Below are 21756 nucleotides of genomic sequence, written 5' to 3'. Positions count from 1 at the left end.
CGTTCCACAGTGACCGGAGTCCATAATGTATCAGGAAAACACGAGAATTTGTGACTGACAGTGTTGTCTATTGCATCCATGAACCTCTATATAGAAAGAAGGGGGTTCATTGTTTGTACTCTATACAGTTTTATTCCGATATTCATGAAATTTTGTAAACTTTACCTTCAAGAAAAGAGGAAGACCACCGTCTACGTAAGATTTAGTATTTGGCGTGAAACATATATGAGCGTAGTATATAAAGGGGAAAGGTTGTTACCAAAAATCTTTAAAAGTTATTGGCCGATATACTTCAGATTTCTAGATGATCCCGTAATGAACGTTTGGGTGGACACAGCATATGTATTTTAATATACACAATATATAACATTAAATATAAAATATATGAAGGAGAAACGTAGTTATCAAACATCTCGAAAAGTGCTTCACCTATTTGCTTCATACTTCTTGGCAGATTTACTTCCAATTTCTACATTCAGATGAAACAATGAAGAAAATTAATGAAAAATTAAATTCATGACGAACGATCTACATAGTGGTAAACTGACTATAATTCCAAACTGACTGTAATACTAAATTACAGCGGCAGTATCAATCTTGGAGATGGTAGCATTAGACGTCACTAGATCGCACGGCGAGCGAAAGCTCGAGAATTTGATTGAAACATGATTGCAATCTGTTATTTATCAATTGGTTGCCGTTGTTATATATGACATACACCCTACAAGAGTTTTGGTCTGTGTTTCACTGTTACTTTTGTTATTGAACTCCATAGTGCCACACTAACCTAAGGAGGTCGTAGAAATAGTACCAATAGAAACCACTAGATTGCGAACCGCTCAAAAGATCGAGCAGAACCCGAGACTTCCCGAACGCACGTAAGCTGTTCGAACAATTCGAGCGGTGCTCAATCAACGCCCTACTTGAAACAATGATAACTGAGTTGAAACAATAGAAGATAAATTCTCCAGAAACCCAGTGAGATACTTATCGCAAAATATAATAACTCATGGCGCAACTAAATGGTTCAAATGGCTCTGAGCACTATGGGACTCAACATCTGAGGTCATCAGTCCCCTAGAACTTAGAACTACTCAAACCTAACTAACATAAGGACATCACACACATTCATGCCCGAGGCAGGATTCGCACCTGCGACCATAGCGGTCACGCGGTTCCAAACTGAAGCGCTTAGAACCCCACGGCCACACCGGCCGGCCATGGCGCAACTAATCATCCTTTCATATAGGTAGGACGTATTGATTCGTCGCATTCATTTGATACCCAGTGGTTCAAATATGTCCTGCAGTTTAAAGAGACTGCAGTTTCCCAGGCGGCTTGCATTCACTATAAGTATCAACAAGGCGTGTGGCCAATCACTTTGTGTGGCAGATATTATTCACGACATTATTCACCCCGGCCAGTGCTGGACACTGCAATTAGTCCATAAAAACAACGATTATGTTATACGCCATATAATCTTGCGGCCATTCGTAAGAACTGAAAGTAAAGATGAGTGGGAATTGGCCGTCAATGTCTATGTCATAAGAGATGGAGCAGTAGCTTATGAATGGACGGGGGAAGTTTCATCCGTAATACCACTGACTTTTCTTCTCACCACGTCGGCCATTGGACAGTTTAGACTCGCCATCTGGAATGGAAATATTTCTTCTTGGCTGTATGTCGTAAATCCTCTTCTGTGGAGAGCATGTGAAGGTTATAGCTGTTTGCTAAGGAGTGGGCAGTATGGTCAGAGCACTGTGTGTTTGCTGACCTCTATTTCAGCTGTGAGGCCTTCCTGAAAGCGCTTTGTCGGAATGCTGCTTTCGCTGTTGCTGCCCACGCAGACGAATATGCCCGGCGAAAGCGTCACATTTGGCCGCGGCGCTAGTGGTCCTCACGCTAAAGCACGGATTGCAGCTTTAGTAATGTGCAGTCTGTGTGTGTCAGAAATGAGAACTCATGGTTGCCAGAGCAATGGAAATGTACTGCGAAAGAGTGTCGATTCACATCGACATCTGGGCACCTCTATCCTTACTTTATAGGTCCTACCAAGTTCGTACCAGGGCGTTGGCACACTTACTCGCTGATCTGCGTGTGGCACACTTAAATACCGAGCTAGAGGACCTCCTACTTGCAACTTACAGTATGACATGACAATTCCTCTTCTAGGTGACTGATGAATGGCTGCACACTACAGGGTGAGGAAGAAATGCCGGATTCAGGAGAAAAGTTGATCCAGATCGGTAGATTCTGAAAACGTATGTATGACAATGAGGAGCTTCAACACTATCACATCGTGCAGCGCATCGGAATGTATAGAAGAACGCGTATCAATCCGCACTACAGTACCAGCGGTTGTAGTGTAACCGTTCTTTAGAGAGTAGTTATACAGAAACGAGTATTAGATTAAATTCTGTAATACGAAATGACATACGAGCCAAAAAACGGTAGTAGTTGTGGTGTCACCGCCAGACACCGCACTTGCTAGGTGGTAGCCTTTAAATCGGTCACGGTCCGTCAGTATACGTCGGACCCGCGTGTCGCCACTATCAGTGATTGCAGACCGAGCGCCGCCACACGGCAGGTCTAGTCTAGAGAGACTCACTAGCACTCGCCCCAGTTGTACAGGCGACTTTGCTAGCGATGGTTCACTGCCTACATACGCTCTCATTTGCAGAGACGACAGTTTAGCATAGCCTTCAGCTACGTCATTTTGCTACGACCTAGCAAGGCGCCATATTCAGTTACTATGTATCCTGAACAGAAAATATTGTGAATCGTGTACCGTCAAGAACGACGTTCGTCATTAACGGATTAAAGTTACGTATCAAATTAATTAAGTCCGCTTTCTGAATTCTAATTCCTTGTCATGTTCCAGACCTCACGTCAGTATAGTTCTTCCCTCCTCACGCCAGCCTGCGAGAGCTAAAACGCGAGCATTTCGACCTCCACTAGTAACACGGTGTTGGCTCTTATGCCAACACAACAGTAGTATTTCGAAGTAATAGTTAGTTAAAATTTTACAAAGAGTAGATATTTGAATAGAGTAACGCAAAGTAGTACAAAAGGAATCCAAGGGAGACATAACAGAGCTGCGTTTTGTTTTGAATGTAATATATAAATCAATGCGCAGCGTTGTTAGGTCTCTTGAGTTTTTGTTTTCAGCGGCGGCGAGTGTGTTTGCAGTTCTTCCGTGGCAGTCGGAATATTAGGATTAAAAGCCTAATTAAATTGCATTCTTAGAACTGGAAGATCCATTGGAGAGGTGGAAAATAGATTATTTTGGGATAAATTCAGAACCGGACACAATTAGAGGTGCTTGAGTGTACAGACATTGATATTCAAGTTCAAATGGTTCAAATGGCTCTGAGCATTATGGGACTTAACTTCTGCGGTCATCAGTCCCATAGAACTTAGAACTACTTAAACCTAATTAATCTAAGGACATCACACACATCCATGCCCGAGGCAGGATTCGAACCTGCGACCATAGCGGTCGCGCAGCTCCAGACTCCAGCGCCTAGAACCACTGGGCCACTCTGGCCGGTGATATTCAAGTGATTGTACGTGTTAAACGAAACGCTACGATCTTATACTTACGATTGTGAAGAGATTTATTGACAATACAGAAATCCATGGAGAAGAAATAAAAACTTCGAGGTTAGCCGATGACATTATAATTCTGTCAGAAACAGCAAAGGACTTGGAAGAGCAGTTGAACGGAATGGATAGTGTCTTGAAAGCAGGTTATAAGATAAACACCAACAAAAGCAAAACGAATATAATGGAATGTAGTCGAATTAAGTCGGGTGATGCTGAGGGAATTAGATTAGGCAATGAGACACTTAAAGTAGTAAAGGAGTTTTGCCATTTGGGGAGCAAAATAACTGATGATTGTCGAAGTAGAGAGGATATAAAATGTAGACTGGCAATGGCAAGGAAAGCGTTTCTGAAGAAGAGAAATTTGTTAAAATCGAGTATAGATGAAAGTGTCAGGAAGTAGTTTCTGAAAGTATTTGTATGGAATGCAGCCATGTATGGAAGTGAAACATGGACGATAAATAGTTTGGCCAAGAAGAGAATAGGAACTTTCGAAATGTGATGCTACAGAAGAATGCTGAAGATTAGATGGGTAGATCACACAATTAATGAGGAGGTATTGAATAGAATTGGGGAGAAGAGAAATTTGTGGCACAACTTGACTAGAAGAAGGGATCGGTTGGTAGGACATGTTCTGAGGCAGCGAGGGATCACCAATTTAGTACTGGAGGGCAGGGCGGAGGGTAAAAATCGTAGATGGAGACCAAGAGATGAATACACTAAGCAGATTCAGAACGATGTAGGCTCCAGTATGTACTGGGAGATGAAGAATCTCGCACAGGATGGAGTAGCATGTTGAGCTGCATCAAATCAGTCTCAGGACTGAAGGCAACAACAACAACAACAACGGTACTTTCATGTTGAATTAGGACTTTATTCGCTGTATGCGAGTTATTAAAGCGTATTGGGACCGTTTGGACCTTATCACACTAGTATCTTTGCCGCTCGTTGTCAAGGTGTTTCCGCTAATAAGCGAGAAGTGAAAAATAGTGCTCGTTGAAAGACCAAACTTGTGCTGAACAGACATTGAAAGGATTCGAACCCATAATTAATATCGTGTCATGAGAATTGAAAAGCTTAGACATTGTAAGACCCAGAGACATATTTATAATTTATAGGACATTAATGGCAAAGGACAGTTTCAGGGGAAAGAAAATCTTTGGTGATAGGTACACGAAGGAATGTAGTACTGACTGACTTATCATAGCGAAACAATACACGCTAGGATCAACTCCCCTTTCATTGATTCCCCAGTACCATCTCTCATTAATTTAAGAACTTAATTATGTCAATAAAACAGAAATGTACGAGACATTCCCAGTGTTTACTAAATTCCATAATCAGCTAGTACATAGACAATAATATCCGTGGAAATTTTATACATGTCTGCTTGGTTCAGTGACCGTTTCTAAAGTAAAATTGAAACAAATGAGCCCTCGGTCACAATTATTTTTAGTCTTATTGATCAGGTTTCAACACTTCTAAAAGTGCTTTCATCAGAATTAAAATGGCCTATAACATAGTTACAAATTTATAGGAAAAGACATTTTATATATAAAAAGTGTAAGTACTGACTAACAATAATAGATAGAGGCAGTACTTACATGTCACATATAATATAGTTAACAGGCCAGAAGGGCTTTAGTCACAAAATATGTAAAAAGGAATGGGCGAAAGCGAGCCACTGTGACTAAGGGCTGCCTGTACCTGTACATCCACAGGTTGCAACGGACTTAGGCACCCGCGTTAACAAGTGCGGGCAGGTCAACATGACATTGCATCGAGAGTGCCATTTAGTAGCCGCAGGTACAGCTTGGTTACTTAACATTCAAGTGCAGACAGACGAAAATTATAATAAATAGTGTTCAGTGCATAATGTAAAAGTAATATTTTGTTTAACAGCGACAGATAAAGTAACATTTTGTCTGCATCAGAGCTTAGCAGTACAGTTTGAAGCATAAAAACGCCATTATAGAAAATACAGGAAGTGTTGAATGACAGCTTGTAGAAAGCGATATAACATGAAATACAGCCAATAAAGCATATAATAAATGAGAAATTATGAGGTAACTTAGATTGAAAAAACATTTCGGTAAACTGCACAAGGAGACCAGAAATTATATGTCAAGTAGCGTCTTTATACAGTTGAAGAAAGTTTTATTATGCAACTGCAGCTGTTCATTGAGAATGAGACTATCACTTCGAGAAAGATGTTTAAAAATCTCTAATTCTTCCAGAATGTCTAATTTGCATCCTTTCTTCTCGGTGTGCAAAATGTAGACATCGCAAATAACTTTAGGTGCGTGACCTGTAAACAGAAGGTGGTCGGCAAAAGACGAATTTTGGGGGCTAGTGCTATATTTTCTTAAAAGGTGTTCTTTATATCTGGCTGTAAACGCACGTCCTGGTCGTCCTAGTAGTAAGAAGAGCAGACAATCTTACAGACGCGAGAACTTTCTAAAGGGGAACGAATCGATTTTAAATTATGAATGAAAATTTTTTCAAGTTATTATTGGTGGAAATTGAAAAGTTGCAAATGTATTTATTACGAAGGAGGCGTTGGATCCGATAGGAGATGGGCCCCACGAAAGGAACAGAGAAATACTTTTGTGGGTTACATTCAAAGACAGAGGTGCCGAGCGTAGTAACTCTTTTAGTTGTTTTCTTTTTAAGGATGTCACCTACTATGCTAGCTTCATACTCGTTATTAACTGCTGTGGTTTTGAGTAAATTTATTTCGTCGTTGAACTTTTCTTTCGAAATTGGGATGGAAGTAGCTCGGTGGAGAGCAGAATGAAAGAAGGCGTTGCTATGAGACTGTGGATGAAAGGAGGACCCAGGTATGATCTGATCAGTATACGTTTCTTTACGAAAAATAGTGAATGGGATTTTATTATCTTCCATTGTAAGAGTCAAGTCAAGAAAGTAAAGGGCGGACCTAATTTTCAATTTCGATGTTGAAAGATATTTTCTCACGAAAATCATTGAAGACAGTAAAAATACGGTCAATGCCATCAGCAGGTCCCTTGTAGATGATTAAAATATCATCAACGTATCTGAAATAGGAGAGAACGCTTAGTGATGTAGATGAGAAACGGTAAAAAACTTTTCTTCTAGAGAGTGGACGAAAATATCGGCAAAGATACCAGCTAAGGGATTTCCCATAGTGAGACCGTGGGATTGTTGGTACAATTGTTCATTAAATTCAAAATAGTACTTGACTACTACTGTGATGAAATTCATGAAGTCAGTGATTTGTTCATGTGAAAGATCTTTTTTGAAATGACGTAAATTTTTTCTACGATTGTTAGCGTTTCCTGTATAGGGATATTAGTATAAAGATTTTGGGTGTCTAACGAAAACAACTTGGTGTCTGAACTGCATTCTAAATCTTTTATTTTTTGGACTATTGGGAACGGAATAATTGTTCTCTAAAACGAATGATTTTTTTCAGAATTTCATGTAGAAATTTAGCAAAATCATGGCACGCGCTGTTCATACTATTAGATATCGGGCGTATCGGATGATTAGGTTTGTGGATTTTAAATTGAGACCGAAGTTTTGGGGGCTGAGGGTTTATGTTAATGAGCATTTTCATCTGAAAAGGTTTGATCAGAAATTTTGCGTTATTGATGGCTGACGTGACTTCCTTTTGTAATTCTGGAGTCGGATCCTCATGCAGTTCCGAAATATTATTTTCGCTAAAAAGAATTTGAGGTTTTATAAATATATTCAGAATTGTAGGCGATAACTAAAGAACAACCTTTATCAGGCTTAGTTCTTAGAGCAACTGCTTCTTTAAGTTTATTATTAATGGAATTAACCAATTTTCTGTCGTTATGCGTAACATGAAGAGAGGCTGTATTTTTGCTGACAATGTCCGTTGCAATCTGTGGCTGTACAGGTACAAGCCGCCCATAGTCACAGTGGCTCGCTTTCAGGCATTCCTTTTTATATATTTTGTGATTAAAGCCCTCCTGGCCTGTTAATTATATTGTATGTGACATGTAAGTACTGCCTCAGTCTTTTATTGTTAGTCAGTACCTACAATTTTTATACAGAAAAGTCTTTACAATGAAATGAACACCATTAGCTGCTTACAGGCGTTGACATACGTCAACGGGGTCAGCTGAGATGTGTGCCCCGACCGGGACTCAAACCCGGGATCTCCTGCTTACATGGCGGACGCTCTGTCCATCTGAGCCACCGACGACACAGAGGATAGCGCGACTGCAGGGATTTATCTCTGGCACGCCTCCCGCGAAACCCACATTCTCAACGTATTGTCCCTCACTACATTCGTAGTAGTATATATATAGAAAAGTCTTTTCCTATAAATTTGTAGCTATGTTGTAGGCCATTTTAATTGGTTTAATTCTGATGAAGGTACTCTTAGAAGTGTTGAAACCTGATCAATAAGACTAAAAATAATTGTGACCGAGGGCTCATTTGTTTCAATTTTAATATCTGTGAACATTCAAGGATTATTGAAGGAAGCTGATAAACTTTTTTGAAAACAAATTTAATAGGATTCAACGAATGTATACAAACTGCTAAAGTAACGAAATCAAATTGCTCACTGAAACAAATTGGTATAAATGGACTGTAACTAATTTGATATATTACTCCAGAGTAATAAAAATAAAAATGTCGTTGGATCAGTCGTGGTTGAAAGTGTATGAAATATCTTTGGAAAAACGTGATCAGTTTTCGACTGCTAGTTCACACTAGACTAGATTTGCAACGCGATTCGGAGATGTTTTATGCCCGACCCACGCGGCAGGGAATGGTACTTAACTAGTTGGGACAACGTGTACACAAACTTTTGAGATCAGCTCCGCTGCCGGGGGGAAACGGCGAAGCGATATCTGTGAGGTCGTGACGAGAGTGGGTGTGCGGGCATGGTAGCTAACTGAGTAGAGACTGCTGGGGCATCAAACGCTACCCACAATGGAGCTATAATTCAGTTCCTCGTCAGATTGCTTTTTTATGTTTTAGTCTTCTTTGCCCTAATTCTCGTTCTCTATGAGGACGACATCATCTTGCCACATGACTATAGCCTATTAAGTGACAGTGAAATCCATTAAACTGCTTGCATATCTCTACTAAGTGCGCAGTGCTCCACCATAACTGCTCCTGTCAAGTTCATGTACGGCGGCTTCCCGATGGAGAACACAAACGAGGAATACTTCAGCATGCTTTAGGCGCTGGGTGCATGAGATAAGAAAGCTGCTGCTGCCCATGCACGTGCTGCGAGATATCCTCAAAGGCGCCATTCAAGTAGAGTGATTTTCGTCTACTATATCAACGCCTTCGGGAAACCGATAATCTTCATCCACAGGTAAAGGACAGACGAATTTCACAAATAGAGAACGCGATTTTTCAAGCCGTTCGCCAGTCATCTTAACGAAGTACCCGTGATACTGCAAGGCAGTTACAGGTGGCTCACAGGCTGTTTAAGTGTCACATTATGAAGAACTGCATCCACATCGTTGTACGAGGTGTGATTGGAAAGTTTTAAGAATGGGCTTGTAGTTGTACAATGGTGGTACTTACATGCTACTGTGATGCATCTCCTTCAAAATAGTTCCATTCTGACTGAACACACCATCGGTGTTTCCACTTTTGGAAACATTCCTGGAAATTTTTTTCCTCAAGTGTGTTAAGGACGCTGTCTGTATATGCCTGGATGCCTTCAATCGAGTCAAATCGCTTCCCTTTCAGTGAAAATTTCAGTTTAGGAAACAGGCAGATGTCCGCAGAAGCCAAATCAGGGGAATATGGCGGTTTTGGAAGCACAGGAATTTGGTCAATAATTCAACGATGGAGAAGGCACGATGGTCCGGAGCATTGTCTGGTGTAGCACCCGCCTCCTGCCTTTCCACAATGCAGGCCTTTCCTTCCGTACCTTTTCGCGCAAACGCTCAAGGACGCATTTGTAGTATTCCTGGTTAATTGTCTGTCCTCGAGGGCTTAATTCGTAATGCATAATACCGGTATAATCGAAAAAATCACCAAAATTGTCTTCACCTTCGACCGAATTTGCCGTGCTTTTTTCGGGTTTGGCGAACCTGGAGTCTTCGACTGCGAAGACTGCACTTTGGTTTCAGGATCATATCCATATACCCACCATTAGTCACCTGTAATTATCCTATTTATCAAGTATGGGTCATTTTTAGTACGATTAATCAACTGATTGGCACACTTCAAGTCGGTTTGTCTCTGGTCACTTGAAAACAATTTTGGAATGAATTCTACGGACACTCGACGCGTGTTCAGATCTTCAGTTAAAATTGACTGAACTGTTTAGAAACTTAAATTAAATTCATCAGCCATCTCCCTAATTGTAATTCTAGGATCAGAGAGCACTAACTCGCGAATTTTCCCAACATTTTTATTCATTTTTGAGGTGGAAGGACAACCGGACTGTGGTTCATCTTCAAATGATTCGCGGCAATTTTAAATCTCTTGAACCAGGCAAAAACATTTGACTGTCTCATACAATTATGTCTAAAAGCTGTTTTTAGTATTTCGTAAGTCTCAGAAGCTGACTGACCGGTTTTAAAACAAAATTTCACACAAACTCTTGCTTTGTTTTTACGTCCATTTGCACGCAGACAGAACTCGGTAACAAGTTCTACCAAACCTGCGCTCAACCAGCTGCCTCAACGAACTGAATAAAGTAAACGCAGTTTCCTGTCAGAGGGGGTTCAAGGAAAAGGCAATGACTCGCTCCCCATCCTTCACGTAATCTGCCCGCCAAACCAGTAAGCAGTAGCGGATCGGTTCTTAAAACTTTCCAATCACACCTCGTATGTTACCCCAACACCAGCGATCAGAAGACCGCATTCGACGAACACGGTTTCGTGAATGGCTTTGCACCAATTGGAAGATATGAACATTTCATAAATAAAGTGATATGGACAGACGAACCTACCATCATCATCCGTGAAGGTATTATCTCCTCCACAACAGCCATTATTGTTTGGAACAATCCACGTGTTACCAGAGAAACGTGACTTTCAGGCACGCTCTGGCATAAACCTGTGATCTGGAATCTTGGGAAAGGGCTTTTGGGCCGTTACTCACTACAGATAAGTTGAATGCGTCACTGTGTCGTCCGTTTCTCTGCAATACTTTGCCTGACGCATTAGGAAACGTTGCACCTGATGTTCAGCGACAGCTATGGTTGCAGCAGGATGGTGCGCTATCACACTTTTGCAATGAATGTGCGTAACTGCACTGTCAGAAAAAAAGCCAATACACCCTTTTAGAGATTTCCAATTCACTCAGGATTTACTGTTGCAACAGTTCATATGGAGTACTTGCAGTGATTACAAAATGGTTCAAATGGCTCTGAGCACTATGGGACTTAACATCTATGGTCATCAGTCCCCTAGAACTTAGAACTACTTAAACCAAACTAACCTAAGGGCAGCACACATCACCCAGCCATCACGAGGCAGAGAAAATCCGTGACCCCGCCGGGAATCGAACCTGGGAACCCGGGCGTGGGAAGCGAGAACGCTACCGCACGACCACGAGATGCGGGCTGCAGTAGTTACATTTACAGATCAATAGCACGAGCTGTTCTAAGGTACCTGGTATCGACCCTTGCTGAAACACTCATATTAGTACGTGTGTAGCCTCGATGGACGGCAATACAGGCGCTAACTTTGGCATCCTGTCGGTCAGACATATGGCGAATGCTTTCCTGGGATATGGTATATCAAGCCTTCACGACCTATTCACGAAGTTTTGTAAGTGTTGTTGGCTGACGAGTCACTTCTCGACCCATAATATCCCAAAACGTGCTCGACAGGAGACGAGTCCGCAGTTCGGTTGGACAGAGAAGTTGCTGCACGTCTTCCAGAGCATATTGAGATCACAGACAGTGTGTATGTGAGCATTATCGAGTTGGAATAACACTTCACCTTCATGTTGCAAGAACGGGTCTAACAACATTCAGCAAGTACCACGTGCAGGTTAGCGTCCCCTCCAGAAACACCAAAGGTGAACGAGAGTTGTAGCTTATAGCAGCCCAGATCATAGGGCCTCATCTATTTGAATGCAGTCTGCGAGACAGCACTCGCCAGGTCTACGTCGTACGCGCAAACGACCATAACTTGCATGCCAGCACAATCTACTTTCGTCGCAGAAGACCACAGCACGCCATTGCATTTTTCAAGTCATTATCTTACGGCACCAGAAGAGCTATGCACGTCGATGCTGTAGTATGAGTGGAAGACCGGCTAAAGCATGCGTGCCCGTAGTCCCACTGCTAATAACTGATTTGCAACAGTTCGTATTGACAAGTCTGGGCTCACAAGCCCTCTTATCTGTGCTGTGGTAGCTGTACGATCTGCCACTGCTGCCCTTGCAATACGATGATTCTAGCGGGCGTCTTTGATGCGTGGACATCCTGTTGTCTACAGGTGCGACAATATTCACGTGACCACTGATGCCACTGACGTAGCACATCCAAACTGTGTGGCAGTTCTGCGAACGGACCATTCCGCCACTCGAAAGTCTACAGTTCGACCCCTTCCAAACTCGCGCATTTGGCTGTAGGAAACACCAGTGTGTGTCCATGGTTTGGTTGCCTGCTTGCGTCACAAGTCTGCTCCACTCTGAGCCTTCTAGTTGAGAGCATTTCCTATTAAAGGCTAGACAGAAAAGGCGTTCTGCTAGCTATGCCAGTACACTATCTATTATAGGACGACGCTGAAACCATTATCAGTACATCTACTATAACTCAAGTTGCATATACTATCAATTTTTTCCCGCAATGTACGAGGTGCGACAATAAATTAATCAGACTGATATGAAAAAAAATGTTGCTTATCGATTTAGTCAAGTTTAGTGTTGTCTCCTTCAAAGTAGTTCCCTTCTGATTGCACACACTTTTTCCAGCCCTTTTGCCATTGATGGTAACATTTCTGGCACATATCTTCTGTGATATCCTCCAAGACCCTCGTCACAGCTTTTTGGACATCTTCTGTTGTTTGAAAATGGTGTCTCTTGACCGTTTGGTCTCTTGGAAATAGAAAAAAGTCGCACAGAGTGATATCTGGTGAATAAGGTGGCTGTGCTAGTACTGCAATTTGTTTTGAGGTTAAAAATTGCTGTACTGACAGAGCAGTATGGGATGGCGCATTATCGTGATGCAGAATCCAACTATTAGCAATGTGGGCACAGACACGAAGAACTCTTTACGAAGTCTTTCTAAAATTTCTTTGTAATAATATTGGTTAAATGTTTGTCCAGGAGGCACCCACTCTTTATGAAAAATTCCCTTGGAATCAAAGAAGCACACAAGCATGCATTTCACTTTTGACTTTGACATGCGAGCTTTTTTTGGTCTGGGTGATCCTAAAGAGCACCATTGTGAACTTTGGCGTTTTGTCTCTGGATTGTGCTGAAAACAAAAAAAAAAAAAACAAAAAAAAAACAACTGTCATCACCAGTGATAACATGGCTCAACAATTCTGGATTGATTTCCGTTTGCTCTAACAGATCGGCTGCTACATGTTTCCATGTTTCTCGCTGTTGTGGTGTGAGATTTTTGGGGACCATTTATGCACAAACCTTTCTCATACCAAGAACCGTTTCTCGATTGATGTTCAGTTCTTCTGCAAACATTTTCACGCATAATCTTCGATCAGATCGTACGAGTTCACGCACTGTGGCCAAGTTGACATCCGTCCAAGAGGTTGATGGTCGTCCACTGCTGTCTTCATCTTCAACATTCGTTCTGCCTTCACTAAACAGTTTATTCCAACGAAATACTTGAGCTCTTGACATAACCTCCTCTCCAAAGCCCTTCTGAAGCTTACCGTAAGTTGTCGTCGCGTTTTCACCCAATTAACACAAAAAGAAATGGCATACCGTTACGCAATATTATGCGGTTCCATTTTCGTGACGAGAGACACAAACACGTGTTAACTTATTACAACACAACTCGTGACTGAGCAGTTGCATCGATGTGCCGCAGGACTAGAAGCAGCTTACAGACCAAGGTCAAAGATATTGTGCCTACGCAAGCCTGCAGGGTTGCCACATCTTGCAAAGAAAATCAGTCTCATTACTTTATTGTCGCACCTCATATTTTAAGTAAGCATTCCCAGGGAAATGGAATAGTCGTGGAGGTCCAATGTTCTGTCCTCCAGACATTAATCTGCTGGATTTTATTTGTGGTGACGCTTAAAGGAACAAGTGTCTGATATTCAACCAATCAATGTACACAATTTAACAACTCGTGTGCATGCCACTTCGGCAATGATGGATCCAGATATGCTGCATAGGTTCCAGGAAAGTATGATCCAGTGAGTGGCGAATTGTTTGAAAATGCAAGGTGGTGGCTTTGAAGTCTTCTCTGAAGAACGTTGCTTTTACACATACGTTCTGGCTCTGTGAAGATAAGCCTGGGCATCAAATCTACAGGATGGAATTATAGCGCATAGCATAATGTGCAGTCTAGTGTATCTTAGCCATTGTGTTTTTGTACTTCACTGGATACAGATGATGTTACTGTACTCATTATTATTGTGTGTTGGCTTTATTTGTAACATGGACGAAATAAAATGGTCTTTTACGTCTGTGTGAACTTCATGTTATTTCTTAATGTTTAAATAAAGGTAGCAGTAATAGAAAGAAATACACAAGATGTGTAAATAGGATATAATTCAATACTTTAACTGAAAAAATGTTTTATACGAACAAGAATAGACCATCGACAAGTCTGCATATCTGTTCCTCATGGAATTGCCTCACCTCACCTCACTTAGCTAATGAGACACTTGCGACACAGTGCAGAACTCATACTACTTGTTGTTGCCCACACTTCACGCAGTTACGGCGTTGCTAGAGCTTCATTTTTTAAAATTGCATTTCTGTTAAGTCTTTTAGCGGGACTAGGTTTCGCTAGATACATTTTTGACTTCAGTTGGGATGAACGTGTGGCATTTTTTCTTCACCCTGCATAGTATTTGCATTATTATAAATGCTTTGAAAGGAAATGATGAGAATGGGACCTGTACACAGGACAGCTCCATCAAACGACACGAAGAATGCCATCGACAACGACGTCGCCTTCCTCCACTGTTAACAGCAACACATTACCCAGCTCTGTAGCAGCTCCGGCACTGGGCCCAGGACATAGCCCTAAAGTCTGGTTATCAAGACCATTTTTCCATTTGCTTGTCAAATATTGGCGACGAAAATTTCTTCCAGCACCATAATAGGAACTGACGACTTACGCGTCGGGTGGAATCTCAATTAGTTTGCATGATCGACCTCGATTAGAAGGCGAATGAATAATGTGAAGATCTGAAAATTTGTATACCCTAATGCGCAACAGGATTAGAGATTGGTACCATGTTAAAGGAACTGTGCCCCTGTCTTGTTGCCAAATCCACCAGTTGGGTATGATACCTACTTTATGCGTGATCGCAAAACATTGGCGGGACAAGATATCATCACGTATGATCGGAGCCAAATAATCAGATTTTAACCCATTCCATCTCTGTAGGCGTGCTGTCTTTGTACATCGCGCTTACTGCCTTGCCTGCATTAGGCATGAATATATTGACTTAGAGTAACTGGAGTGGCACAGGCGTCATCGGCCACAGATGATAATGTGTTGATGACAAGGGCCAATCTTGATGTGGACAGAATAAATAAATTAGATCGTGCTGTAAGTGTAAGTTGTATATGCACTTAAAAAAATTGTGTATCAATTTTCGACGATAATTTGTTTATCTCTACTATAATCTACCATTCGTTCATTTTTGACAATAAAGGTTTTTGTGACACGCTGTACAGTTTTAAGCCTCTGTAGGTCTTTTTACATACGCGTCTCCTCTTCCACAGGTGCCGGTTGCTGAGGGCCCGTGACGTACATCAAGAGATGCCTGCAGACTTCCTGAATGAGCTTCACAAGTGGTCCCTCGAATGTGAGTACTGCGTCCAGTTCGTGTACAAGGCTGTGTATGAACATTTTGGTTAAAGAACTAAGCCTTCATTTACGCCCCTTATTGTTTGCGTGTGACTGACTTCAAACTGTTAAATTAGTTAGTTCTGAAATTGACATTCTTCAACTGGGAGAGCATTGACAAAAAACGTTTAATAAGCCACCGAAGCTATCTGTTGGAAAGGACGCAGAGTTACAATTCATTTCACAGGAAGCTTTGGACAAGTTGAGCTCTTCGATGGTGCTTCAGAGACTGACAAAAATAATCTCATCGTAGAGTCGGCTGAAAGAAAAATTTACATAAAGAAAAATGAACATCTATGAAGAGTTGCATGTTAGCCCGATGAGCTGGTAGGGGGCAGAAAAACAGTTTAAAGCGTCATGCGTTGAGTGAAGCAGGTATCACGTTATGAATTTGCATGCGTTCAGCTATGAAACCTTTGACCTTCTAAAAAAAGGAGTTTGTTGATCCGCATATCGGACTGGGTTGCTAAATATTGCAGACGTTACAAGGCGTTACCGAAGGGTGCAATTCGTGCAGTTGACTGAATTTCAGCCAAGTTATATAATAGGCATATAAGAGAGTGAATGGTCCTTCCGGAGATTCTCCGAACACGTTGAACATGAGATGGTACCCATGATTTAAATTTGCTGAAGGTCGTTGAAGAAAGATGCAAATCGTTATCGTCTTAGTTTTGGACATAAGTGGAGTACATATCCATGGTGAGGCGCGATATTACAGATCAGCCATCACTAATCATAGGGTAAACACAGTACAGTGTAGCGCCAATGACTCACTCAGAGTGTCAGTTAGAACCAACAGTAGTAGTTTTCTAGTAGCTGGATTCCGAGCAGTGATGTTATTAGCTGCCCTGTCTTTCACTCACGACATGTAACTTGACTCCAGTAATGTAATTAGCCGCGAACAAAGGTTTCATTAGCAAGGGTACCTGGCATAATTTGGTATTAGTGGTAAGAACAGATTCTGCCTCTGCTAATGTTGGTCATTTGTGACTGGAGAATTAGCACGTGGATTGAACACTGTAGATTGCAGAACACATGTAGAATTTCATCTAGTACACACCCTTTCCCACGTCAGAGATATGTGCTCTCCTAAAAGCAAAATAGTCATGCAATTTTTTTTGCTCTACTCAAAGTGCTCTCCAATATTTTCGTAAGATTTCCTGGCCAACCTAATCATCGGGCCCGTCTCCCATTGAACATCTTTGTGCCGAAAACGGTTACATCATCTTTTGTACATTTCACCAAAAGACAAATTAGCTAGAATTGTTAGCCTTGAACTCGCCTCCAAATCAACTACACTCGGGATAACTCAGACTAGGACAGTTATTAAACCCTCTCGGGCGTCCAGCCACATTACAGTGTTAAGAAACCGCCACGCAACGGAGAGTGTTACATTCATCATTTCTGGCGAAGAAAATGACATGACACTTGACTAAGTGTTGCGTTATCTCAGTATTGCCACCCGGCTGAAAAACCGAGAGCATTTCATCAATAGTAAAGGCCGAGAAAATTTACATCCATACTCACCATGTTTGCGTTTCTTTCCGTTCCAATCGCATAAGGTGCATGGGAAGATTGACTGCCTAAGAGCTTTCTTTTCTTCACTGGTCGGTCTTCTTTTGAGTGGTGTGATGCGGCTCACTCCAGGTTCCACTCATGTGCCAATCTCTTCACCTCAGAGTAGCACTTGCACCCTACTTAAAGCACTCCGGAACCATCCGACCGCCGTGTCATCCTCAGTGGAGGTTGCGGATAGGAGGGGCGTGGGGTCAGCACACCGCTCTTCCGGTCGTTATGATGGTATTCTTGACCGAAGCCTCTACTATTCGGTCGAGTAGCTCCTCTATTGGCATCAAGAGACTGAGTGCACCCCGAAAAATGGCAACAGAGCATGGCGGCCTGGATGGTCACCCATCCAAGTGCCGACCACGCACTCTATTCTTTATTCCAACCTCTGTCTTCGTTTACAGTTTTCATCCTCTGCAAATCCCTCTAGTACTGTGGAAGTTATCCCCTGATGTCTTAACACATGTCCTGTCATCCTGCCCTTGGTCTCGTCAGTGTTTTCCATATTTCTCTAAACGCCGATTCTTCGGCGAAGCTTTCTGTGGAGAAGCTCCTCATCCTTTATCTTATGAGTCCACCTGATATTCAACAGACTTCTATAGCAATACATCACAACTCTTCGATTCTCTTCTGGACTGTTAAATGCTTCTGTGCTTGCTATAACTAGCCTGCACAGTCCCTTCGGGAAAGATACGTAGGTGGATGAAGAGTCAAACAAACCATTCATGCATCTCTTGATGTATACATTCAATGTATCCCATTAGTCTTCTTTGGTGTGGGTCCCATACACTTGATCAGTACTCTGAGGTGGGCTGCACAAGTTATTATTAAGCAGTACCATTTGTGGACTGACCGCATTTTCGCAGTATCCCAGCAATGTATCGAAGTCTGTCATCTATCTTACATAGGGCTGAAACTGTCTGATCATTCCATATCATATTCCTACAAATTTTTACAGTCAGATATTTGCACGAGTCGACTGATTCCATCAGTTGCTCATTGGTGTAGGATACTACTTTTCTTCGCGGTGTGAAGTTATGCATATTTGCACAGAATTTTTCAGAGACTATTTCATTATACAGGGGTTGAACCAAACTGTGTGAAAACCAACGAGAAATGTATGCTTGAACATACACTACCGGCCATTAAAATTGCTACACCAAGAAGAAATGCAAATGATAAACGGGTAATCATTGGACAAATATATTATACTACAACTGACATATGATTACATTTTCACGCAATTTGGGTGCATAGACACTGAGTAATCAGTACCCATAACAACCACCTCTGGCCGTAATAACGGCCTTGATACGCCCGAGCATTGAGTCAAACAGAGCTTGGATGGCGTGTACAGGTACAGCTGCCCATGCAGCTTCAACACGATACCACAGTTCATCAAGAGTAGAGACTGGCGTATTGTGACGAGCCAGTTGCTCAGCCGCCATTGACCAGACGTTTTCAGTTGGTGAAAGATCTGGAGAATGTGCTGGCCAGGCCAGCAGTCGAAAATTATTTGTCTCCAGAAAGGCCCTTACAAGACCTGCATCATGCGGACGTGCTTTATCCTGCTGAAATGTAGGGTTTCGCAGGAATCGAATGAAGGGTAGAGCCACGCGTCATAAACACATCCGAAACGTAACGTCCACTGTTCAAAGTGCCGTCAATGTGAACAAGAGGTGACAGAGACGTGTAACTTATGGCACCCCATACCATGACACCGGGTGATACGCCAGTATGGCGATGACGACTACACGCTTCCAATGTGCGTTCACCGCGATATCGCAAAACACGGATGCGGCCATCATGATGCTGTAAACAGAACATGGATTCATCCGAAAATGACGTTTTGCCATTGGTGCACCCAGGTTCGTCGTTGAGTACACCATCGCAGGTCCTCTGTCTGTGATACAGCGTCAAGGGTAACCGCAGCCATGGTCTCCGAGCTGATAGTCCATGCTGCTGCAAACGTCGTCTAACTGTTCGTGCAGATGGTTGATGTCTTGCAAACGTCCCCATCTGTTGACTCAGAGATCGAGACGTTGCTGCACGATCCGTTACAGCCACGCGGATAAGATGCCTGACATCTCGACTGTTAGTGATACGAGGTCGTTGTGATTCAGTACGGCGTTCCGTATTACCCTCCTGAACCGATCAGTTCCATATTCTGCTAATAGTCATTGGATCTCGACCAACGCGAGCAGCAATGTCACGATACAATAAAACGCAATCGCGACTGGCTACAATAAGACCTTTACAAAAGTCGGAAACGTGATGGTACGTATTTCTGCTCCTTACACGAGGCATGACAACAACGTTTCACTAGTCAATGCTGGTCAACTGCTGTTTGTGTATGAGAAATCGGTTGGAAAGTTTCCTCATGTCAGCACGTTGTAGGTGTCGCCACTGACGCGAACCTTGTGTGAATGCTCTGAAAAGCTAATCATTTGCAAATAATAGCATCTTCTTCCTGTCGGTTAAATTTCGCGTCTGTAGTACGTCATCTTCGTTGTGTAGTATTTTTAATGGCCAGTAGTGTATTACGCAGTACCACTTGTGTACTGACCGCACTTCTCCAGTATCCCACCAATGCATCGAAGTCTGCCCTTTGCCTTACCTAGGGCTGATCCTCTCTGATCATGCCATATCATATCCCTGCAAATTTTGACAGTCAGATATTTGTACGAGTCGACTGATTCCATCAGTGGCACATTGGTGTAGGATACTACTTTTCTTCGCGGTGTGAAGTTACGCATATTTGTACAGAATTTTTTAGAGACTACTTAATTATATAGGGGTTGGGCCAAACTGTGTGAATACCATCGAGAAATGTATGCTTGCACGTAAATACAGATGCTAGTCAAGCCTGCTGGTCTCGCTGTTCTGTTTGACGACGAACAGCACCTGTGCAATGTCATCAATACTTTGCAGGTGTCAGTCGTGTTCAGAACCATGTTCTGCATAGTTCTGAGTGCGTTATGCCGAAGTTAAGTGAAGTCGAACATTGGCAATTGTTGATGGGCTTATGGTGATTGCTTCGTAACTAAGGAAGTCGGCGTAATTGGTATTCGCAGATGCACCACATAGAAGATTTAAACCCTCTCACAGGAAAAACGGAAAAACATCAGCGACTAAGTAATAACGCGGACGAAAGTGTATGTTTAGTGATCGTAACGGATGGTTATTAGAAAGGATTGAGACAAAAAAGTGAAAGGAGACAGCTCCAAAAGACAGTGCAGAACTGAATGTCGCACTCTCAGACCCTGTCAACAACACGAAGGTAGCTCCATAATCAGGGAATTGCAGAGCGAGCTAGAATTACAAAACCACACATCAATTAATTCAAATTCCCCTAGCAGGAAAACGTGGTGCCGGTCGTAAAAACCTGAACTATGGAGCAACGGAAGAATACCATTTGGGCGGATGAATCTTGGTACATAATGATTCCAACTTCCGGCTCAGTTTAGGTTCCAAGAGTTAAACATGGAGAGGTTAGGCGATGATTTGGCCAGCTGTAGCGTGATATTCCATGGGTAAGACCGCATTAATGCCAAGGATTATGTGCTCATTATGACGGAACAGCTCTGTCCCATGCTACAATGTTTGTTTCCCAATTATGATGGTGTGAACCAAGACGACATGACCCCTGTTCGCACAGCTCGTTTCGGCCAGGCCTGGTTTAGTGAGCACTAGGATGAATTGTCGAACCGGCCCTGGACACCACAGTCACGACATTGCAATATTATTGAGCCTTTGTTGTCTGCTTCGGAGAGATGGGTGAGTGATCGCTCCCCATCATCATTACCTTTGCTTTCCATTATTTTGCAGGAACAATTATATAAAAAAGAGCTCCTCGCCAGGCCTTGAAGGTCCAAGGTATGTCGACCGGCCGCCGTGTCATCCTCTGTCTCGTGGGCTCATGTATATGGCGTAGGGAGAGGCATGTGGTCAGCACACTGCTCTCTCGGCCATTTAACAGACTTTCCAGACCGCAGAGCCTCTGCTGCTCGGTTAAGTAGCTCCTCCGTCGGCATCGCGAGGTTGAGTGTACCTTGTAACAGTCCGCACACCAACGAAAAAATCCGTGGCAGTACCGGGAATCGAACCCGGGTCCTCCAGATGGCAGCCGTCTACGGTGATCATTCAATCATGGAGGTGGACAGACCGGTACAAGATTTCCTTGAAAACCATATAGGTTCTGTATTTATCCATTCCGAGACGACTACGAACTGTTTTGAATGCCAGCTGTTTTCCTACATCACATGAGACGTGGTAACATGTTGTGTCTTTGGTGGTTCCATATTTTTGTCCACCTCCTGCAAAAAAATCTGAGGTTACTCTTAATGATGTCTTCGAATTCATTAACAGTTTCCCGAGGGATGCCTGTACTCCTACTTCTCCTGATGAGTAGCCGCGCGAGATTAGCCGACCAGTCTGAGGCGATGCAGTCATGGACTGTGCCTTTGATCCCGGCGGAGGTTCGAGTCCTCCCTCGGGCATGCATGTGTGTAATGTCCTTAGGTTAGTTAGGTTTAAGTAGTTCTAAGTCTAGGGGACTGATGACCTCAAATGTTAAATCCCATACTGCTCAG

General features: G+C 42.6%; 1 protein-coding gene across 1 annotated transcript in view; it reads left to right on the top strand.

Annotated features, from left to right (window-relative positions):
* LOC126281248 (probable cytochrome P450 301a1, mitochondrial) overlaps window positions 1-21756 on the top strand; it is a 232663-nt gene that overhangs the window by 151383 nt on the left and 59524 nt on the right. Inside the window, exon 5 of the mRNA XM_049980042.1 lies at window positions 15475-15557. Within this exon, the coding sequence (XP_049835999.1) occupies window positions 15475-15557 (83 nt within the window). The remainder of the gene's footprint in view (window positions 1-15474; window positions 15558-21756) is intronic.

The sequence above is a fragment of the Schistocerca gregaria genome, chromosome 7 (assembly GCF_023897955.1).
Source record: "Schistocerca gregaria isolate iqSchGreg1 chromosome 7, iqSchGreg1.2, whole genome shotgun sequence".
Classification (NCBI taxonomy): domain Eukaryota; kingdom Metazoa; phylum Arthropoda; class Insecta; order Orthoptera; family Acrididae; genus Schistocerca; species Schistocerca gregaria.
Note: the sequence above shows the minus strand (reverse complement) of the source record. Positions and strands in the feature narration are given on the sequence as shown.